This window comes from Scyliorhinus canicula, chromosome 9 (assembly GCF_902713615.1).
Source record: "Scyliorhinus canicula chromosome 9, sScyCan1.1, whole genome shotgun sequence".
In the NCBI taxonomy this organism is placed as follows: Eukaryota; Metazoa; Chordata; class Chondrichthyes; order Carcharhiniformes; family Scyliorhinidae; genus Scyliorhinus; species Scyliorhinus canicula.
The window spans coordinates 102,204,543-102,221,844 of record NC_052154.1 but is presented as its reverse complement, the minus strand read 5'-3'; the positions used below and the strand labels follow the sequence as shown (position 1 = coordinate 102,221,844).

Sequence of the window (17,302 nt, the reverse complement as noted above, 5' to 3'; positions counted from 1 at the left end):
AGTTACTGCGAAAAGACCCTAGTCGCCACATTCCGGCGCCTGTTCAGGGAGGCTGGTATGGGAGGCTGCTCCCCCAGCCACTTGTATATATCCCCAATTCTTTCCTCCCCTTCCACTTCCAGAAGCAGCAGTCGCTCCAGCAGGGTGCATCCCGGCAACCTAGGGATCCCCCTCCAGACTGTTTGTGCAAATTACCTAACCTGCAGATACCTGAACTCACTTCCCCTCGTTAGCTCTACCCTCTCCTCAGCTCCTCAGACTGGGAAACCTTCCTCCAAATACAGATCCCAGTTATTTACAGTTATACAGTTATATACCTGTAACTATAATTCCCTCTAGTGGCTATTCTAGACATGTCATTAACCCTTGCAATTCTTACATTTATGATAATACCACATACACTATCCACCCTCCCCCTGCTCAAACCCATGATTCTCACACAGCGTCGTTAACACCAACATTCCTTCCACTCTCAAATGTCTCCTCAACTGATTCCATATCTTCATGATGGATTGCACCACTGGACCCCCTGAATACCTACTCGGAGCCATTGGCAATGCTGCCGTCATTATATCCCTTAAACTGGACCCTTTACAAGATTCCTCCTCCATCCTAACCCACTCTACCCCTTCTCCTTCCCACTATCACCGTGTTAATCCCTGATTATTTTGCTGTCAGTCTAGATTCAATAAAATCTGAGATGGATTTGCAGGTATCATATCATTTAATAATAACTAACTTGCAAGGCTGACTCAATCCATAGGACCTCAGGACACACACACTGTCTTCTGAGAGCCCCGGATAAAGAGAGACTCAGGACAAAGGAACACTGGAGATATACTTCAAATTACATCAAGATTCGCATACAAAGTTCCCATTGGTCATTTTACACACCTCCTGACCTGGTCATATATCCTAATTGGCTCACTTATCCTGGGCCTCTTGTTACCCAGCATCCTTTTCACTATTCTCTCCACGAGGCAAAGCTCCCCTCCCCCTTCCTAGCTCTCATCCCTTTGTTCTCTGTCTGTGAACACATTACCCTCAGGGTCCTACTGTCCATCATATTCGTTTGTTCACTTCCTCAACCGCACCTTATCCACATTCGACACCCAATAATAATGAAGCAGATTCAGCAATGCCAACCCCCACTGCTACCTCTGCATCTGTAGCAGTGTCCTCCCAATTCTTGGCACCTTCCCCATCATAAAAACCTGAAATTCTCATGTCCAATTTCTGAAAAAAGGACTTTGGTATAAAGATCGGGAGAGCCTGAAAAATAATCAAGAACCTCGGCAGAATATTAATTTTCACCACTTGGACCCTCCTCGCCAACATCAATTGCAGTGTATCCCACCTTCTGAGATCCCCCTGGCTTCCTCCACCAGCTTCGTTAAGTTCCACTTATGGCGTCCCGTCCATTTCCCCACTACCTGACTCCCCAAATACTTAAACCTATCCCTTGCTACCATAAATGTCATCTCCTCGAAATTAGCCAGCTGTCCCAACTCATTCACTGGGTAAACCTCGCTTTTCCCTACATTCAGTTTATCCCCCGGAACCGTCCAAACCTTCCCAGCAGGCACATAATCCTTCCTATACTTTCCAGCAGATCTGAAACATAGAGGGACACCTGATGCTCCCTCTGCCCCTCATAATCTCCTGCCACACCGCCGATCCCCTAAGAGACATGGCCAACAGCTCTATGGCCAGTGCAAACAGCAACGACGACAGCGGGCACCCCTGCCTTGTTCCCCTATGTAAGTCAAAGCTTTGCAAATTCATAATATTTGTCCTCACATTCACACTTCGTGTCACATAGCAACCGCACCCGTGCCACGTATCTCGCCCCAAACCTTCCCAAAGCATCGAACAAGTACTGCCACTTCACCCAATCAAATGCCTTCTCCGTGACACCACCACCTCCGGTACTAGACCCTCCGACGGATTCATCACTACATTCAACAGGTGTCTTATATAACTTGTGAGCTGCCTTCCCTTCAAAACGCTTGTTTGATCTTCTGCAACCACCCCTGGGACACAATCCTCCATCCTCCCCGCCAACAACTTAGCCAATACTTTCACATCCATATGATATGGGCCTATATGACGCACATTCCATCGGGTCCTTCCCCTTTTTCGGTATAGAGAATAATAATAATCTTTATTATTGTCACAAGTATGTAGGCTTCTATTAACACTGCAACGTTAGTGTGAAAATCCCCTAGCGCCTGTTTGGGTACACAGAGGGAGAATTCAGAATGTCCAATTCATCTAACAAGCGTTTCTTTCAAGATTTGTGAAAGGAAACCGGAGCACCTTGAGGAAACCCAAGCAGACACGGGGAGAACATGCACAGACAGTGACCCAAACGGGAATCGAACCCTGGACCCCGGCACTGTAAAGCAACAGTGCTAACCACTGTGCCACCGTGCCACGTCATCGTCTCCGACAGCTCCCCCTTCTCCGGCGCTTCATTAAACGCCCCCAACAGATGGGGTGCCAGGTCCGTCGTAAATTCCTTCTAAAATTCCGCCGGATACCCATCGGCCCTGGAGTCTGCCCTGATTTTACACCCTGATACTATCCAGCACCTCCCTCAGCTTCAGAGACTCCTGCAATGCCTGCCTCTTTGCTTCCTCCACTTGGAGAAATTCCAACTCGCCTAGAAACCGCCCCATGTGCCCCTCCTCTTCCTGCAGATATGCCTCGTACAGTCTGTGGTAGTCCACCCTGAACGCCTCGTCTATCTTCCCCAGCTCTCACACCACATCCCCAGCCCGTATCTTCGGTATTTCCCTGGATGCGGCCTGCCTTCACAACTGGTGCGCCAGCATGCGGCTCGCCTTCTTCCCATACATTGCACCCCTCTTGCCCTATGCAGTTGCCCTACTGCCCTCCCCGTTGTCAGCCTGTCAAACTGCCTCTGCAACCTTTTCCTCCTCGTCAGTCACTCCACGGTGGGCATCCTGGAGTACACCCTGTCCACCTCCACTATCTCACTCACTAGATGGTCATGTTCCTCCTCTTTTTCCTATCCGCATGAGCCTTAAACAAAATAATTTCCCCCCGGACCACTGTCTCAGTGCTTCCCAGAAAATGGCCACTGACACCTCTCCATTCTGATTTAATTCCACATAATCCTTAATTGCCGCCCATACCTTATCACAAAAACCTCGATCCGTCAACAACCCCGAATCAAACCTCCACCCCAGCAATCACATATCTCCCACCAGGATCCCTCACCTCCTTTGCACTCACAAATCCCATTTTTTTGCTCATTAAAATTGCCGCTCCCCTCGATTTCAAATCAAACCCTGTTTGGATAACCTGCCCGACATACCCTTTCTTAACCTAACCTGGTCCTTCACGGGGAGATGTGTCTCCTGCAGAAAGACCACCCTGCTTTCAAGCTGCTGAGATGCACGAACACCCGGAACCTTTTATCCAGCCCATTCAGTCCCTGGACATTACACGTTACCAGCTTTACCAGTGGCTCCAATCCCCACTACCGTCAGTCATCTTCCCCACAACTCCAGTCCCCTTAATTCCACCCTAGCCCTACCCCATCCCAGATGCCACGTCGCAACAACTTCACCCCCCCCCCCCCAACAACGGGAAATCTAAATGCCAGAAAGTCTTGCTTCATCTGGGCAATCCACACCAATCGATCCATTTGAATCAGGTTGTTTATATGTCGAGTCTTGCCCTGGCTGTCTGTCCAGTATATTCGATTTTGGCTGTTTGACTTACCATCAGACCTGTCTGTGGTTCTGACTGTGGTTATAATTTAAAGTGTCTAATTCTTAATTTAAATTGCCCAATTCGGTTTTGGCCTATGATTCAGGCCATTGACCATTTTACCACACCACCCATATATGCGGCCAACTTTAAAGTATGTTTGGGAATGTTTTAAGGCCACCCTGGGATTCATTTCATTGCAGCTTTGTTAGGCCCAGCAAAAGCTACATATGCTGAAATCTGCCAGGGACCTGGAAATAGCCCAACAAAATAAAGAGTTCTTTACCTGTTATCTGATCTGTGCTATACCTCAAATAAAAAAGTATTCCTGCCTCCAACACAACTTTTTCACTTTAATCAATGCAACCATTAACCACGATCTAATGAAAATATGAACTTAAAGAAATATGTGAACTGCGAACTGATCAAAAGAGAAACAAACTTGTTGATCCTGACTTTATTTTTGATAAAATGTTTGATGTTGCGACTTTAAAGCTTCCAGAGCCTCATGTGCTTATCAATCTCCACTGCCAAATTCTACACCAAAATATGGTTGCATAAAACAGCAACAGGGACGGCACAGTGGCACAGAGGTTAGCACTGCTGCCTCACAGCGCCAGGGACCCGGGTTCAATTATGGTCTTGGGTGACTGCCTTTGTGGAGTTTGCATATTCTCCCCGTGTGTGCATGGGTTTTCTCCAGGTGCTCTGGTTTCTTTCCACTGTCCAAAGATGTGCAGGTAGGTGAACTGGCCATGCTAAAATTTCCCCTGGTGTACAGCGTTACGGGAATAGGGCTGGGGAGTGCACCTAGGTAGAGTGCCCTATCAGAGGGTCAGTGCAAACTCGATGGGCCGAGTGGCTTCGTTCTGCACTGCAGGAATTCCATGATTTTAAATTTGAAGACAAGATCGCACAACAGAAAATCAAATGGACCAGCATAATGATGTACACCTAAGCTCCAGGCTCACTTCCCAGAATGAAAGGGCAACTTTCATTGCACATGCACCTTGCATCAGGGATGCCCAGGACTCCGACGTGAGATCATGACCCCCAATAACAAACAGTTTGATCAGCTGCAGAGCCATACTTCTCTGCTAGCAGCTGCTACAGACATACTTCAACGCTTCAATTAATCCTTGGCCCATTTATTCCAACAAGAGGACAACAAATTTCACTGACCTGTTGTTCCGTTTACCAAATTTAAACATGGCATCAAGACTGTCCATGCACTCAGCCTGCTGAATGCAGAACCAGCTGCCACATGGATCTGGGGGAAGAGAGGGGACAGAAACTCATCCAACAGCATATGTCCAATCTTGCATTGATGCACTCTGTTGGCGTCTTTTTTGGAAGTTGGTAGAATCACAGAATTTACAGTGCAGAAGGAGGCCACTCAAGCTCTATCTTCCATCCCGAGAAGAACCAATTCATCCTGGACACCGTCATGTGAGCTCAATGCTCCACCTTAAATTGGATGACACAGCCTCTCACACGACGGGCCGCATTCACCCTCCGCAGAACTCCCCTCCACATTCCGTCCCCCATCTCCTCTTCTCACTTATGCTTGACCTCCTTCATCAGCTCCCGAGACATGTCTGCAACCCTGCACTCCCCAATGTCATTCTCCGACAGAAGCTTATCCTGCAGTACCAGGGCAGTGGCGCTGGAAAGGATGGCACTCCTTACTAATAAAGTCCCTAACCTGCAGATATCTGAACATATTCCCCTTTGGTAACTGGTATGTCGCCTTGAGCTCTTCCAAGTCTGCAAATTTTTCTCCCACAAACAAATTTCTGAAGCACTCTATCCCCACCTGCCGCCACCCCCGGAACCTTGCATCCAACCTCGCTGGCGCAAACCTATGATCGTCATAAATCAGGGCCCACAGCATCATGCCTTCCAATCTAAAGTGCTGTCAACAATGGTTCCAAATCCTCAGTGCTGTTACCACCACAGGGCTGCTGGAGTATTGAACCGGCGAAAAGGGAACGGATATCAACAACAGTGCCCTCAAGCGCGTCCCCTTACACAAGGCCACCCCCAATCCCCCATCCCTACCCCCAACCGACCACTCCTCCACTGACCATTTCCTAATCATTGCAATCTCCCCTTCTCACCTTCAATCCGTTTCCGAAAGCATCCTCCTCACCCGCAGAGTCTTCCCCATCCACACAAACTTCAAAATCAACACATTCACCTTCCTAAATAAGGACTTAGGGACAAAAATCGGGTTCTGAAATACAAACAAAAACTCCGGCAGCACCGTCGTCTTCACCATCTGCAGCCACCTGACCAAAGACAATGGCAGCACATCCCACCTCTTAAAGTCTGCCTTCATTTTTACCAGCCGTGCCAAGTTCAGCTTGGGCAGCTGGGCCCAACTCCGCACCACCTGAATCCCAAAATAGTGAATGCTCATCCCCACAACCCAAAACAACAATTCCCCAGCCTCCTCTTCTGTCTCCACAAATTCATTGGACAAATTCATTGGGAGCACCTCGCTTTTCCCCACGTTCAGCTTGTACCCCAAAAATTGACCAAGCTCACCTGGAATCCCCATGATACTATGGAAGCTCCCAACCAGGCCCAAAATATGCAACAGTAGATCATCTGTGTAAAAAGAAACTCTTCGCTCAATCTCCTCCACCTCCTCGACCTCCTAAGCGCTATTACCAATGGATCTATCGCCAGGGCAAAGAGCAGCAGTGAATGCTAGCATCCTTGCCTCATCTCGCAGTGTAACCAAAGTAATCAGAACTAACCTTGTTCGTCCGACCACTCGCCTTAGGTGCCTTGTACAGCAACCAAACCCAATGCACAAATCACTGCTCAAACACGAACCTATCCAACCTTAAACAGATATGCTCATTCAACCCAATCCTCAGAGGGCATCATAATAGCATTAAGCAACCTCCATACACCTGTCGACAGCTGCCGTCCCTTCATGAATCCCGTCTGGTCCTCTCCTACTGCCCCGGTACGCAATCCTCTATCCGCGACTGCAGCACCATCACCAACAACTTTGCGTCAACATTCAACAGCGAGATCGAACAGTACAATTCATACTGCTCCGGATCATTGGTTTCTTTAAAACGAGCGATATAGAGGCCTGCAACAGTATGTGGGGTATCTCCCCCCTCATTATGCACCCGAACCAGCAGAGGGCTAATCTCCAACCCAAACTTCTTCTAAAACTCAGCTGGGATCCCATCTGGCCCCCCGATCTTCCCCTCCTGCATTTCCTCCATTCAATCTGATACACCATCAATAACACACAACGAGTGATGAACGTAACTGAGGCTTTAATACGCTGACAGCAGGCCTCCTGCCTCTGGACCCGAACTGCGTCCGGAGGCGGAGACTTGCCACTTTTATACAGAAGTCCGAGGGGAGGAGCCACAGGCGGAGCCAGCCTGGACAAGCCCAGGCATGCACAAACAATACAATACATATAATGCAATAACGTGGCTTACCACATTCACTCCCTGTTTAAAAAAAGAGTCCGGCAGCGGTGAAGTGGTCTTAAAGGTCAAGTCTGTCGGGGGCCTTGACCTTCCGCCGTGATCGCCTCAGTTCCGGCTGTGGTGTGGATACCGGTGTCGAAACCTGTTCATCCGGGAGCGTGTTGTCTTCTTCTTCTTCCTATGGCCAATACACTAAACAGCAAGCCTCCTGCCTCTGGACCCAAACTGGGTCCGGAGGCGGAGACTTGCCACCTTTATACAGAAGCCTGAGGGGAGGAGCCACAGGCGGAGCCAGCCTGGACAAGCCCAGGTATACACAATACAATACAATACATATAATGCAATAACATCCATCACAACAACACACAATCCCTCACCTCTCTCAGCCCAATCGGGGCCCCAATCACTGCACCTTCGTCTTTTCAACCTTCCGGAACTCCAACCCGTCCAAAAACCTTCTCATCCCTTCATTCCCTATCGGAGGCTCCAAGTTGTACAACCTCCAATAGAAGGCCTCAAAAACCCCATTCACCTCCTCTGGCTCTGACAGCACCGTGCTCCTCTCATCCCTCACCCTTCCAAACTCTCTCACCGACACCTGCTTCCTCAACTGATGCGCAAGTATAGTACTCGCCTTTTCCCCATACTCATACACCACCCCTCTGGTTCTATGCAGTTGTCCCACCACCTTTCCTATGGACATGGAGGCACAGTGGATAGCACTGCTGCCTTACAGCGCCAGGGACCCAGGTTCGAATCCGACCTCAGTTTGCACATTTTCCCCGTGTCTGTGTGGGTTTCCTCCAGCTGCTTCGGTTACCTCTCACAGTCCAAAGATGTGCAGGTTAGGTGAGTTGGGCATGCTAAATTGCCCCTTAGTGTTGTGTTTCAGGAATAGGACAGGGATTGGCTCTAGATGGGTTGTCTTTCAAAGGTTTGGTGCCAACTCTATTCTATTCTATTTTATTCTGACACCACCTCAAACTCCATCTGGAGCCTCTGCCTTTCCTTTAGTAATTCTTCCTCAGGTACCTCCGAATATCTCCTGGAGAATGACCTCCATTAATCTCAATCGCTAACCCGCTGTACTCTCTCCCTGTGCACCTGAATCAATCTAAATTCCCCGCTTACCACCGCCTTCAGCGCCTCCTACAGCTTGGAGGCAGAAACCTCCCCCGTATTATTCAGCTCCAGATAATTTCAGACCCCTGCCAACCACACCTTATCTAAAACAAAGAAATTAATCCGGGAGTACATCCGGTGCATATGTGAGAAGTACGAAAACTCCTTCGCCCTTGGCCTCTGAAACCGCCATGGGTCCACCATCCCCCATGAGCTCCATAAACCCCAAAAACCCCTTCCCCAGGGCCAAAATCTTCAGGGACCGAGGACATGACCGGTCCAACCTAAGATCCAGAACTGTATTAAAATCTCCCCCCTTAATCAGCTGATGCTTGTCCAGATTTGGAATTATTCCCCAGAACCCACCTCAAGAAATCCACATCATCCCAATTTAGGGCTTATACATTCACTAGCACCACAGGTGTCTCAGGTTTGGTTACAATACTACTGACCTCAAAGGCAACCCCCTTATTGGCCAGCACCACCAACCTTCTCCTTTTCTCTACTCTCCTTTTCATATCTGGCCTCGAGTGGAACACCTAGCCCAGCCAGCATTTCCTCAGCCTCAGCTGGTCCCCCAGCTACAAGTTTCTCTTGAAGAAACACATCCACCTTGAAACTTGTTAAATGTGCGAAAACGCACGACCATTTGACCAGGCCATTTAAACCCCGTATATTCCATGTAATCAAACTGGTCGGGGAGGCTCGCTACTCCCTCCCCCCCCTTGCCGATCAGCCTCACCAACTATTTAGCCAGTTCCCCGAGGTCCATCCCGAACTCACTCTTGGGATTTCCCCAAAATGTCCGCCACTATCTCCTCTTAACTAATTACGCCACATCAACACCACCCATGTCAGCGTCTCTCCCCATCCCCATTAACAAAGACAAAGAAAACCCAACCATTCTTACCCCACTCCCTCCTCGGGTCAATCCCTCACTTCACTCTCATTAACTAGCCGACCAGATAGCATGGTGGCCCCCACTCGAAGCCTCCGCCTACCCCCCTCCCCTACAGCTGCTCCCCTGAAAATCCCCAAAACCAGTCAAAACAAAAAGAACACATTCACCCACTCCGCACTCGTGTTCATTGAATACAACCATCTGCTCGTTGTGTGAACCCACATTCCCCACTTCATCTCCAATGTTTAGTGTCCTCACACAGCTCCCAGTCCTTGGTCTCTCAAATTCATTCACCCTCTCTGGCACGTCAAAATGAAACTCTCGATTCTGGTGCGTGTAGTGGGCAGCCTCGATCCGACTATAATTAGCCCCGCCGATTGGCCAACTCCACACCCAGATCCTGGTAGATACTCAGCACGTTTCCTTCCCTAATACACTTTTTTGTTTGCTTCGCCCACTTCAATATCTTCTCCTCATCAAGAATCCGATGCAGTCCATTCTGTGCCTTTCAGGGGAACCCATGATACTTTCAGCCAATAATGTGAGGGCAGAGGCTTGATGAAGTGAATCTTCTGTTCTCTCCGCAACACATAATTAAGACAAATAAGCTGAATTGTGTTAGGGGAAATTACAGACACATAAATTATTTTTTAAGAGGTGTATGACACAAATGCTAACAATTGTTTTCATTGACCACAGAAACAGATTATTCAAAAATCTTCATTGGCGATTCATGTGTAAAGCAGCAACTGTGTCCTTGTGTTATGAATGGAAAAATTCATCCATCAGGAGAGAGAGTGGATGCTCTGTGCAAATCCTGGTAAAATGAGTTTTGCTTTTTCAGACTGGCGCCTCAAAGTTTGTTCAGTAATCAGTGGGACTATTTTGTTTGTGCATTGTTTTGCCACACTTTTACTTTGCCATGTAGCAGCATCCTGTAGCACTCTCCCCTCCTCCAACATCAGACGGATAGTAATGAAGCAAATATAAAAAGGATGGTAATAAGGGGAGAGAGAAGGGCCTGAAATTGTCAGAGTGCTTTAAGCAGCAGAGCAAAATAATAATAATAATCGCTTATTGTCACAAGTAGGCTTCAATTAAGTTACTGTGAAAAGTTCCTAGTTGCCACATTCCGGCGCCTGTTCGTGGAGACCGGTACGGGAATTGAACCCGCGCTGCTGGCATTGTTCTGCATTACAAGCCAGCTGTTTAGCCCACTGTGCTAAAACAGCCCCAGTATCAGCGTGACTGCAAGGGAGTTACAGAGAGTGTCAGTGTTGTGACATTATGATAAAATGTACAGATCTGTAAGGGTTGATTTTATGTCCAAATCAACCACTACAGGGAGCTTGATTCAGAACTATATAAGGCATCAATGCTCAGCCTTGTGGGTGAGAGGTTGAGGATAAAACTAGAAGACAGACTGTAGGAAAGATAGTGTGAGCGAGGGTAGATCATTGTTATTGTATTAGTTAGAGATTAGTTGCAGATGAGTGTAGATTATATGTTATCATCAGCTATTTATTATCTAGGAGTAAGTGTGAATCCAATTAAGTAGAGTAAACAAATCTTTAGCTTTGTTCAATATGAAAGCTATTTGTGGTCTTTGTGAACACTACGCCAACCATCCTCGGATTAGAACTACAAAGAACACCACATGGTACCAGGTACTTTTTCTAAAAATAATAAGCAATTAGACTGGATAGCTTTAAGAAGTTTGAAGAAAATGATCTTCTTAAACCTCAACTAGATGTCTCGACGACTTCAGAGGATGATGATGAATCTACGGCGCTACGATTCCACACTAGTCTATATGCCAGGAAAAGACTTAGTTGTTGCTGATACCTTATCAAGAGCTCCAAATTATATTAATACCATGATTTCAGATATAGTACACATTGTGGAAGCACAAGCTTCATTTGTTGCTGCAATGCTACCAGTGTCTGACAACAAGTTACAAATCAAAAGAGTAGAAATAGAAAAGGACTTGACACTCCAAACGGTAATCAAATACCTGAAAGAAGGATGGGTCAATGGATATTGCTCCAGTTTTTGCTGTATCATAGATGACCTCACTGTAATTAACAAATTCCTATTCAAAGGTGACAGAATAGTTATTCCTTCCTGCCTCTGACAAGGTATCTTGGAACAGATACACGAGGGCACCAGGGAATTAAAAATGTGGTAGACAAGCAAGACAATTTGTGTACTGGCCTTGAATCAACAAGGATGTGGACAATCATTTGCAGGAATGCAGCATTTGTCAGATGCATCAATCTGCGCAATGAAAGAGAGCTTGGAAGAAAATGAATTAATCACCAATCCATGGGTGAAAGCTGGTATGGAAATATTCTACTTTAAAGGTCATGACTATCTAGTCATAATTGACTACTATTCCAACTATCCTGATGTTATTGCACTTAATGATTTAACAACGTGATCTTTAATCCAAGCAACAAAATCTGTTTTTGTGTGCCATAAGATTCCATTACACGTTGTCTCTGACAATGGTCCTTGCTTCACCAACTGAGAGTGGGCACAACTTGCAGAACGTTATAATTTAAACCATATCACACCAGGCCCATTGTACCCCCAATCCAGTAGCAAAGCAGAGAAAGACATAGGAATAGTTAAGAAGCTATTCAGCAAAGCACTAGATGACAACAAAGATTTATCTTTGGCACAGTTGACATACAGAGCTACTTCATTGTCATCATTTGTCACCTGCTCATATGTTGATGGGAATAAAAATTTGTACCAGGTTACCAGAAATCGCGATTAAGAATATGGATGACCAACAAACACATAACCGCCGGAGGTTACAAAATCAAAAGCAAAAAGACTGCTACAACAAGCACACAAAACCTTTATCGACGTTAAAAGGAGACTACGTCAGAATACAAAATCCCGATGATGGATGGTCACATGTTGCTAAGGTATTATGACAAATTGTACCAAGTTCATATTTAGTGCAAACTGAAAAGGGCACAATATTTCGAAGAAATAGAAGAGCATTATTGCAAATAAAGAACTATGTTCCATTTCAAACTCCAAACATTATTGCTCAGGATGCCATTTTCCAAAACATTGACTTTGCAAATCCTTCTTCATCAACAATGCATCAAGACAATTTGGAAGAAAATGTGCATACTTTGACAAGACCACTGAGAAGATCAACGAGAACGAGGAAACCACCGAACAGACTGAATTTATAATGACTTTAATAACTATTCACCTGTAATCATCAATGTGATTTAACATTTATTTTTGCAACTGAATGTAAGACAAGTCAATGATTCATGCTCGCTAATATAATGTTCAAAGAAATGTATGATAAATGTACAGAACTGTAAGAGTCCAAATCAACTCTAGAAAGAGTTAGATGCAGAACTATATAAGGCATTGATGCTAAGCCTTGTGGGTGAGAGATTGAGGAGAAAGCTAGAAGACAGACTGCAGGAAAGATAGTGGGAGTGACAACAGATCATAGTTATTGTATTAGTTGAGAGATTAGTTGGAGATGAGTGCAGATTGTATGTTTATTATCAATTGTTTATTATATAAGAGTAAGTGTTGAATCCAATTAAGTAGTGTAAATAAATCTTTAGCTTTGTTCCATATAAAAGCTATTTATGGTCTTTGTGAACACAACGACAACCATCCTTGGATTAAAACCACAAAGAACACCACAAGTGTGACTGAGAGGGAGTTACAGAGAGTGGCAGCGTGACTGCAAGGGAGTCACAGAGTGTCAGTATAATCGATGGAGGAGTTACAGAGACCGTCAGTGTGACAGTGAAAGAATTACAAATAGTTCAGTTGTGACTGTGACTTAGTTACAGAGAGGGTCGGTGTGAGAGAGGGTCAGTGTGACTGCGAGGAAGTTACACAGAGGGTCAGTATGACTGAGAGTGAGCTACAGAGGGTCAGTGACTGAGAGGAAGTTACAGATGTTGTGTTTGGTCCTTTGTACTTTACAAAGGAATCCACCAAACACTTCAACTTGTCAAAACCAGAATCTTTCTTGAGACTTGTATGGTAAGATAGAAATCTGATGCAGAGCACGTTCTCATGGAGTCTGCTATACTACTCCTCTGGAACTTGCACCTGGCACTGACCATTCATATATATCGAAAGGGAAAATGCTGGAAAATCTCAGCAAGTCTGGCAGCATCTGTAGGGAGAGAAAAGAGCTAATGTTTCGAGTCCGATGACTCTTTGTCAAAGCTAACAGACAGAGAGAGTGGGAAATATTTATACTGTGGAGTGAGAATGAAAGATGAGTCATAGCCACAGAAACCCAGGAAAACCGGCTGCTAATGGCCACAGATACCAAGGCGAAAGAGTGCTAATGGCAGTCCCCAGAGAGGACAAAAGATGTGAAAGGTCAAACAGTAGGGAAACTAACATCAGACGATGAACTGTAGGTGTGGGGGAAGGGGAAGGGGGAAGCAAAGAGGAGAAAGGTGCAGGAAAGAAAGAAATGGTAAAAAACAGTTAAAATGAAATGAAAACAAATGGGTCGAGGTGGGGCTGATCATCTGAAGTTGTTGAATTCGATGTTCAGGCCGGAAGGCCTAACCGGAAGATGAGATGTTGTTCCTCCAGTTTGCGTTGCGCTTCACTGGAACATTGCAGCAGGCCAAGAACAGACAAATGGGCATGGGAGCAGGGTCTTTTGTTAAAATGGCAAGCAACAGGAAGGTCAGGATCTTGAATACGCACAGACCGAAGATGCTCAGCAAGACGATCACTCAGTCTGCGTTTGGTCTCTCCGATATAGAGGAGACCACATTGGGAGCAGCGAATGCAACAGACCAGATTGAAAGAGGTGCAAGTAAAACGCTGCTTAACCTGGAATGAGTGTTTTGGGCCTGGAATGTTAAGCATGGAAGAGGTAAAGGAGCAGGTGTTACACCTTCTGCGATTGCATGGGAAGGTGCCATGCGTGATGGGAGAGGTACTGGGTATGGTGGAGGAGTGGACTAGATTGTCTTGGAGGGAACGGTCTCTGCGGAATGCTGACAGAGGGAGTGAAGGGAAGATGTGTTTGGTGCTGGCATCACGCTGGAGTTGGCGAAAATAGCGGAGGATTATGCTTTGCATACAGAGGCTGGTGGGATGAAATGTGAGAACGAGGGGGACTCTATCCTGGTTCTGGGAGGGAGTGCAGGGGGCGAGGGTAGTGGCGCAGGAGATGGACTGCACAATGTTGAGGGCCCTGTCCACAACTGTAGGTGGGAAATCACGGTCGAGGAAGAAGGAACACATTTTCGAAGCACCATTTTGGAAAGTGGCATCGTCGGAACAAATGTAACGGAGGCGAAGGAGTTGAGAGAAAGGGATGGAGTCCTTACAGAGTGTCGGGTGTGAAGAGCTGTAGTCCAGATAGCTGTGGGAGTCAGTGGGCTTGTAGTGGATATTAGTGGATAGTCTATTGCCGGAAATGGAGACAGAAAGATCAAGGAAGGGAAGGGAAGTGTCTGAGATTGTCCAGGTGAAAGTGCTGGAGGGGTGGAAACTGGAAGCGAAGTTGATGAATTTTTCCAGGTCCGGGCGAGAGCATGACGCGGCACCAAAATAGTCATCAATGTATTGGTAAAGGAGGGATGATCCGATTAGGCACGCTACAGCCTTCTGGCCTCCGGTTAGGCACGCTACAGCCTTCCGGCCTGAACATCGAATTCAACAACTTCAGATGATCAGCCCCACCTCGACCCATTTGTTTTCATTTCATTTTAGCTGTCTTTTACCATTTCTTTATTTCCTGCACCTTTCTCCTCTTTGCTTCCCCCTTCCCCTTCCCTCACACCTACAGTTCATCCTCTGATGTTACTTTCCCTGCTGTTTGATCTTTCACATCTTTTGTCCTTTCTGGGGACTGCCATTAGCACTCTTTCCCCTTTGTATCTGTGGCCATTAGCACCCGGTTTCCCTGGGTTTCTGTGGCTAAGACTCATCTTTCATTCTCACTCCACAGTATAAATATTTCCCACTCTCTCTGTCTGTTAGCTTTGACAAAGAGTCATCGGACTCGAAACGGACTCTTTTCTCTCCCTCGAGATGCTGCCAGACTTGCTGAGATTTTCCAGCATTTTCCCTTTCGTTTCAGATTCCAACATCCGCAGTAATTTGCTTTTATCCATTCTTCTGAAGATGGCTGGATGTGTCTCCGCTTATATCAGAGTCACAGGTTGTGGTGGTATAACTAGGAGGTTTACGGTACCTATCTGCCATTGGTGCAGAGCACTCGCTGCCCATTGGCTCAGGTCGGTCATGTGCCTCTCTGCTGATTGGTTGAGGCTAGTCATGTGACTGCTCACCCATTGGCCGAGAGGCAAGTCGTCCTGCCTACGAGGTGGGGTATAAGAACCCGTAGGACCCGGCAGTCGGCCTTTCTCTGTAAGTATGACTGCCGGGCACACAACTAGTTGATTAAAACCTGATATATGGAACTTCTTCACGACTCGAGTCCAATTGATGGTACATCAATTTAATCAACTAGAATTTTGGAAAAGGAGCTTCGGATCAAACCAGACTGCCTCCGCATCAGCCCGCATGCTACAAACGCGTCAGCAACTTTTAAACATTGGCTGGCGTGCTTCAACAGCTACCTCTCCACCACAGGCAGTCAGCCCACCAAGGAGCAGAAACTCCACATCCTCCACTCGTGCGTGGGCACCACCGTCTACTCGATGATTGAGGATGAACAAGACCACGACGTGGCCATGGACCTTCTGAAAGGACATTTTCTCAGGCCTGTTCACCAAGTCTACGCACGGCATCTCCTGGCAACAAGGCACCAGTTCCCCAGTGAGTCCCTTGATGAATTTTATCGGGCCCTCGTTGTCTTGGGGAGAAACTGCGCCTGCCCGCAAGTTACTGTGGCAGAACATACGGAACTGTTAATTCGGGATGCCTTCGTTGCAGGCATGCAACCTTCTGCAATACGCCAGCGACAATTAGAAAAGGACACTTTAAGCCTCGCTGAGGCATGGACCCTCGCATCCTCTTTAGAGGTTGCCGACCGAAACGCCCGCGCATATGCCCCCGGCCGCGCGGCAGCTCCTTGGGCTACGTGGCACGCAACGCCCCTGACCCCTGCCGACTCCGCCCCCCCAGGCCTGCGCTGCGGGACGCCTCGACAAGCTCGCAGGGCCCCGCTGTTACTTCTGTGGCCTGGCCAAGCACCCCCGCCCGCACTGTCCGGTCCGGTCTGTAAGAGCTGCGGTAAGAAAAGCCACTATTCAGTGGCATGTCAATCAAAGTCGGGCGCTGCTGTTCCGCGCAGCGACTGCAGTTCGCCCGCCCCCCCCCCCCCCCCCCCCCCCCCGCTCCTCCATGGCCCCGCGCTGCATACATGCCTTTCTGCCCCCGTTCCCGGACCCCACGGGCGTCCCATGGACCTCCTTGCCCCTAGCCACCACAAGTGACCCGCGGGCGCCGCCATTTTGGGTCCCGGACACCACGTGTGGGTCCTGGACGCCGCCATCTTGGGGTCCCGACCCCACGTGCGGGCCACGGCCGCCGCCATCTTGGGGCCCCAACTCCACGTGTGTGTCCTGGGTGCCGTCATCTTGGGGCCCTGACTCCACGTGCGGCCAACGGGCGCTGCCATTTTGGATCAATACAGAGGACCCCAACAGCGACTCCTCCACAAGCGAAGACGACCCAGACCTCCTGCCTCAACTCGCTGCAGTGACTCGCGACCAGTCGCGGCAACGCACGCTCTCCACGGCGACGACACAGATCCTTCTCAATGGACACGAAACGAGCTGCCTACTAGACTATGGGACCACAGAGAGTTTTGTCCACCCCGATACGGTAAGACGCTGCCGCTCCCCGTTCACCCGGTCAAGCATAAGATAGCTCTAGCCTCAGGTTCGTACTCCGTCCACATCACCGGGTGCTGCGTAGCGGACCTCACGTCCAGGGGAGGGTTTTTAAAAATTACAAACTCCTTGTCCTCCCCCACCTCTGCACACCAGCACTCATAGGACTGGATTTCCAGTGCAACCTGCAGAGCTTGACCTTTAAATTCGGCGGCCCTATTCCACCCCTTACTGTCTGC

At 47.8% G+C, this 17,302-nt stretch overlaps 1 protein-coding gene across 1 annotated transcript in view; it reads left to right on the top strand.

The window, feature by feature from the left end:
* The window catches only part of LOC119971581 (mucin-6-like), a 246,839-nt gene that overhangs the window by 108,050 nt on the left and 121,487 nt on the right, over positions 1-17,302 (top strand). Inside the window, exon 11 of the mRNA XM_038807348.1 lies at positions 9,931-10,051. Coding sequence (XP_038663276.1) covers positions 9,931-10,051 — 121 coding nt within the window. The remainder of the gene's footprint in view (positions 1-9,930; positions 10,052-17,302) is intronic.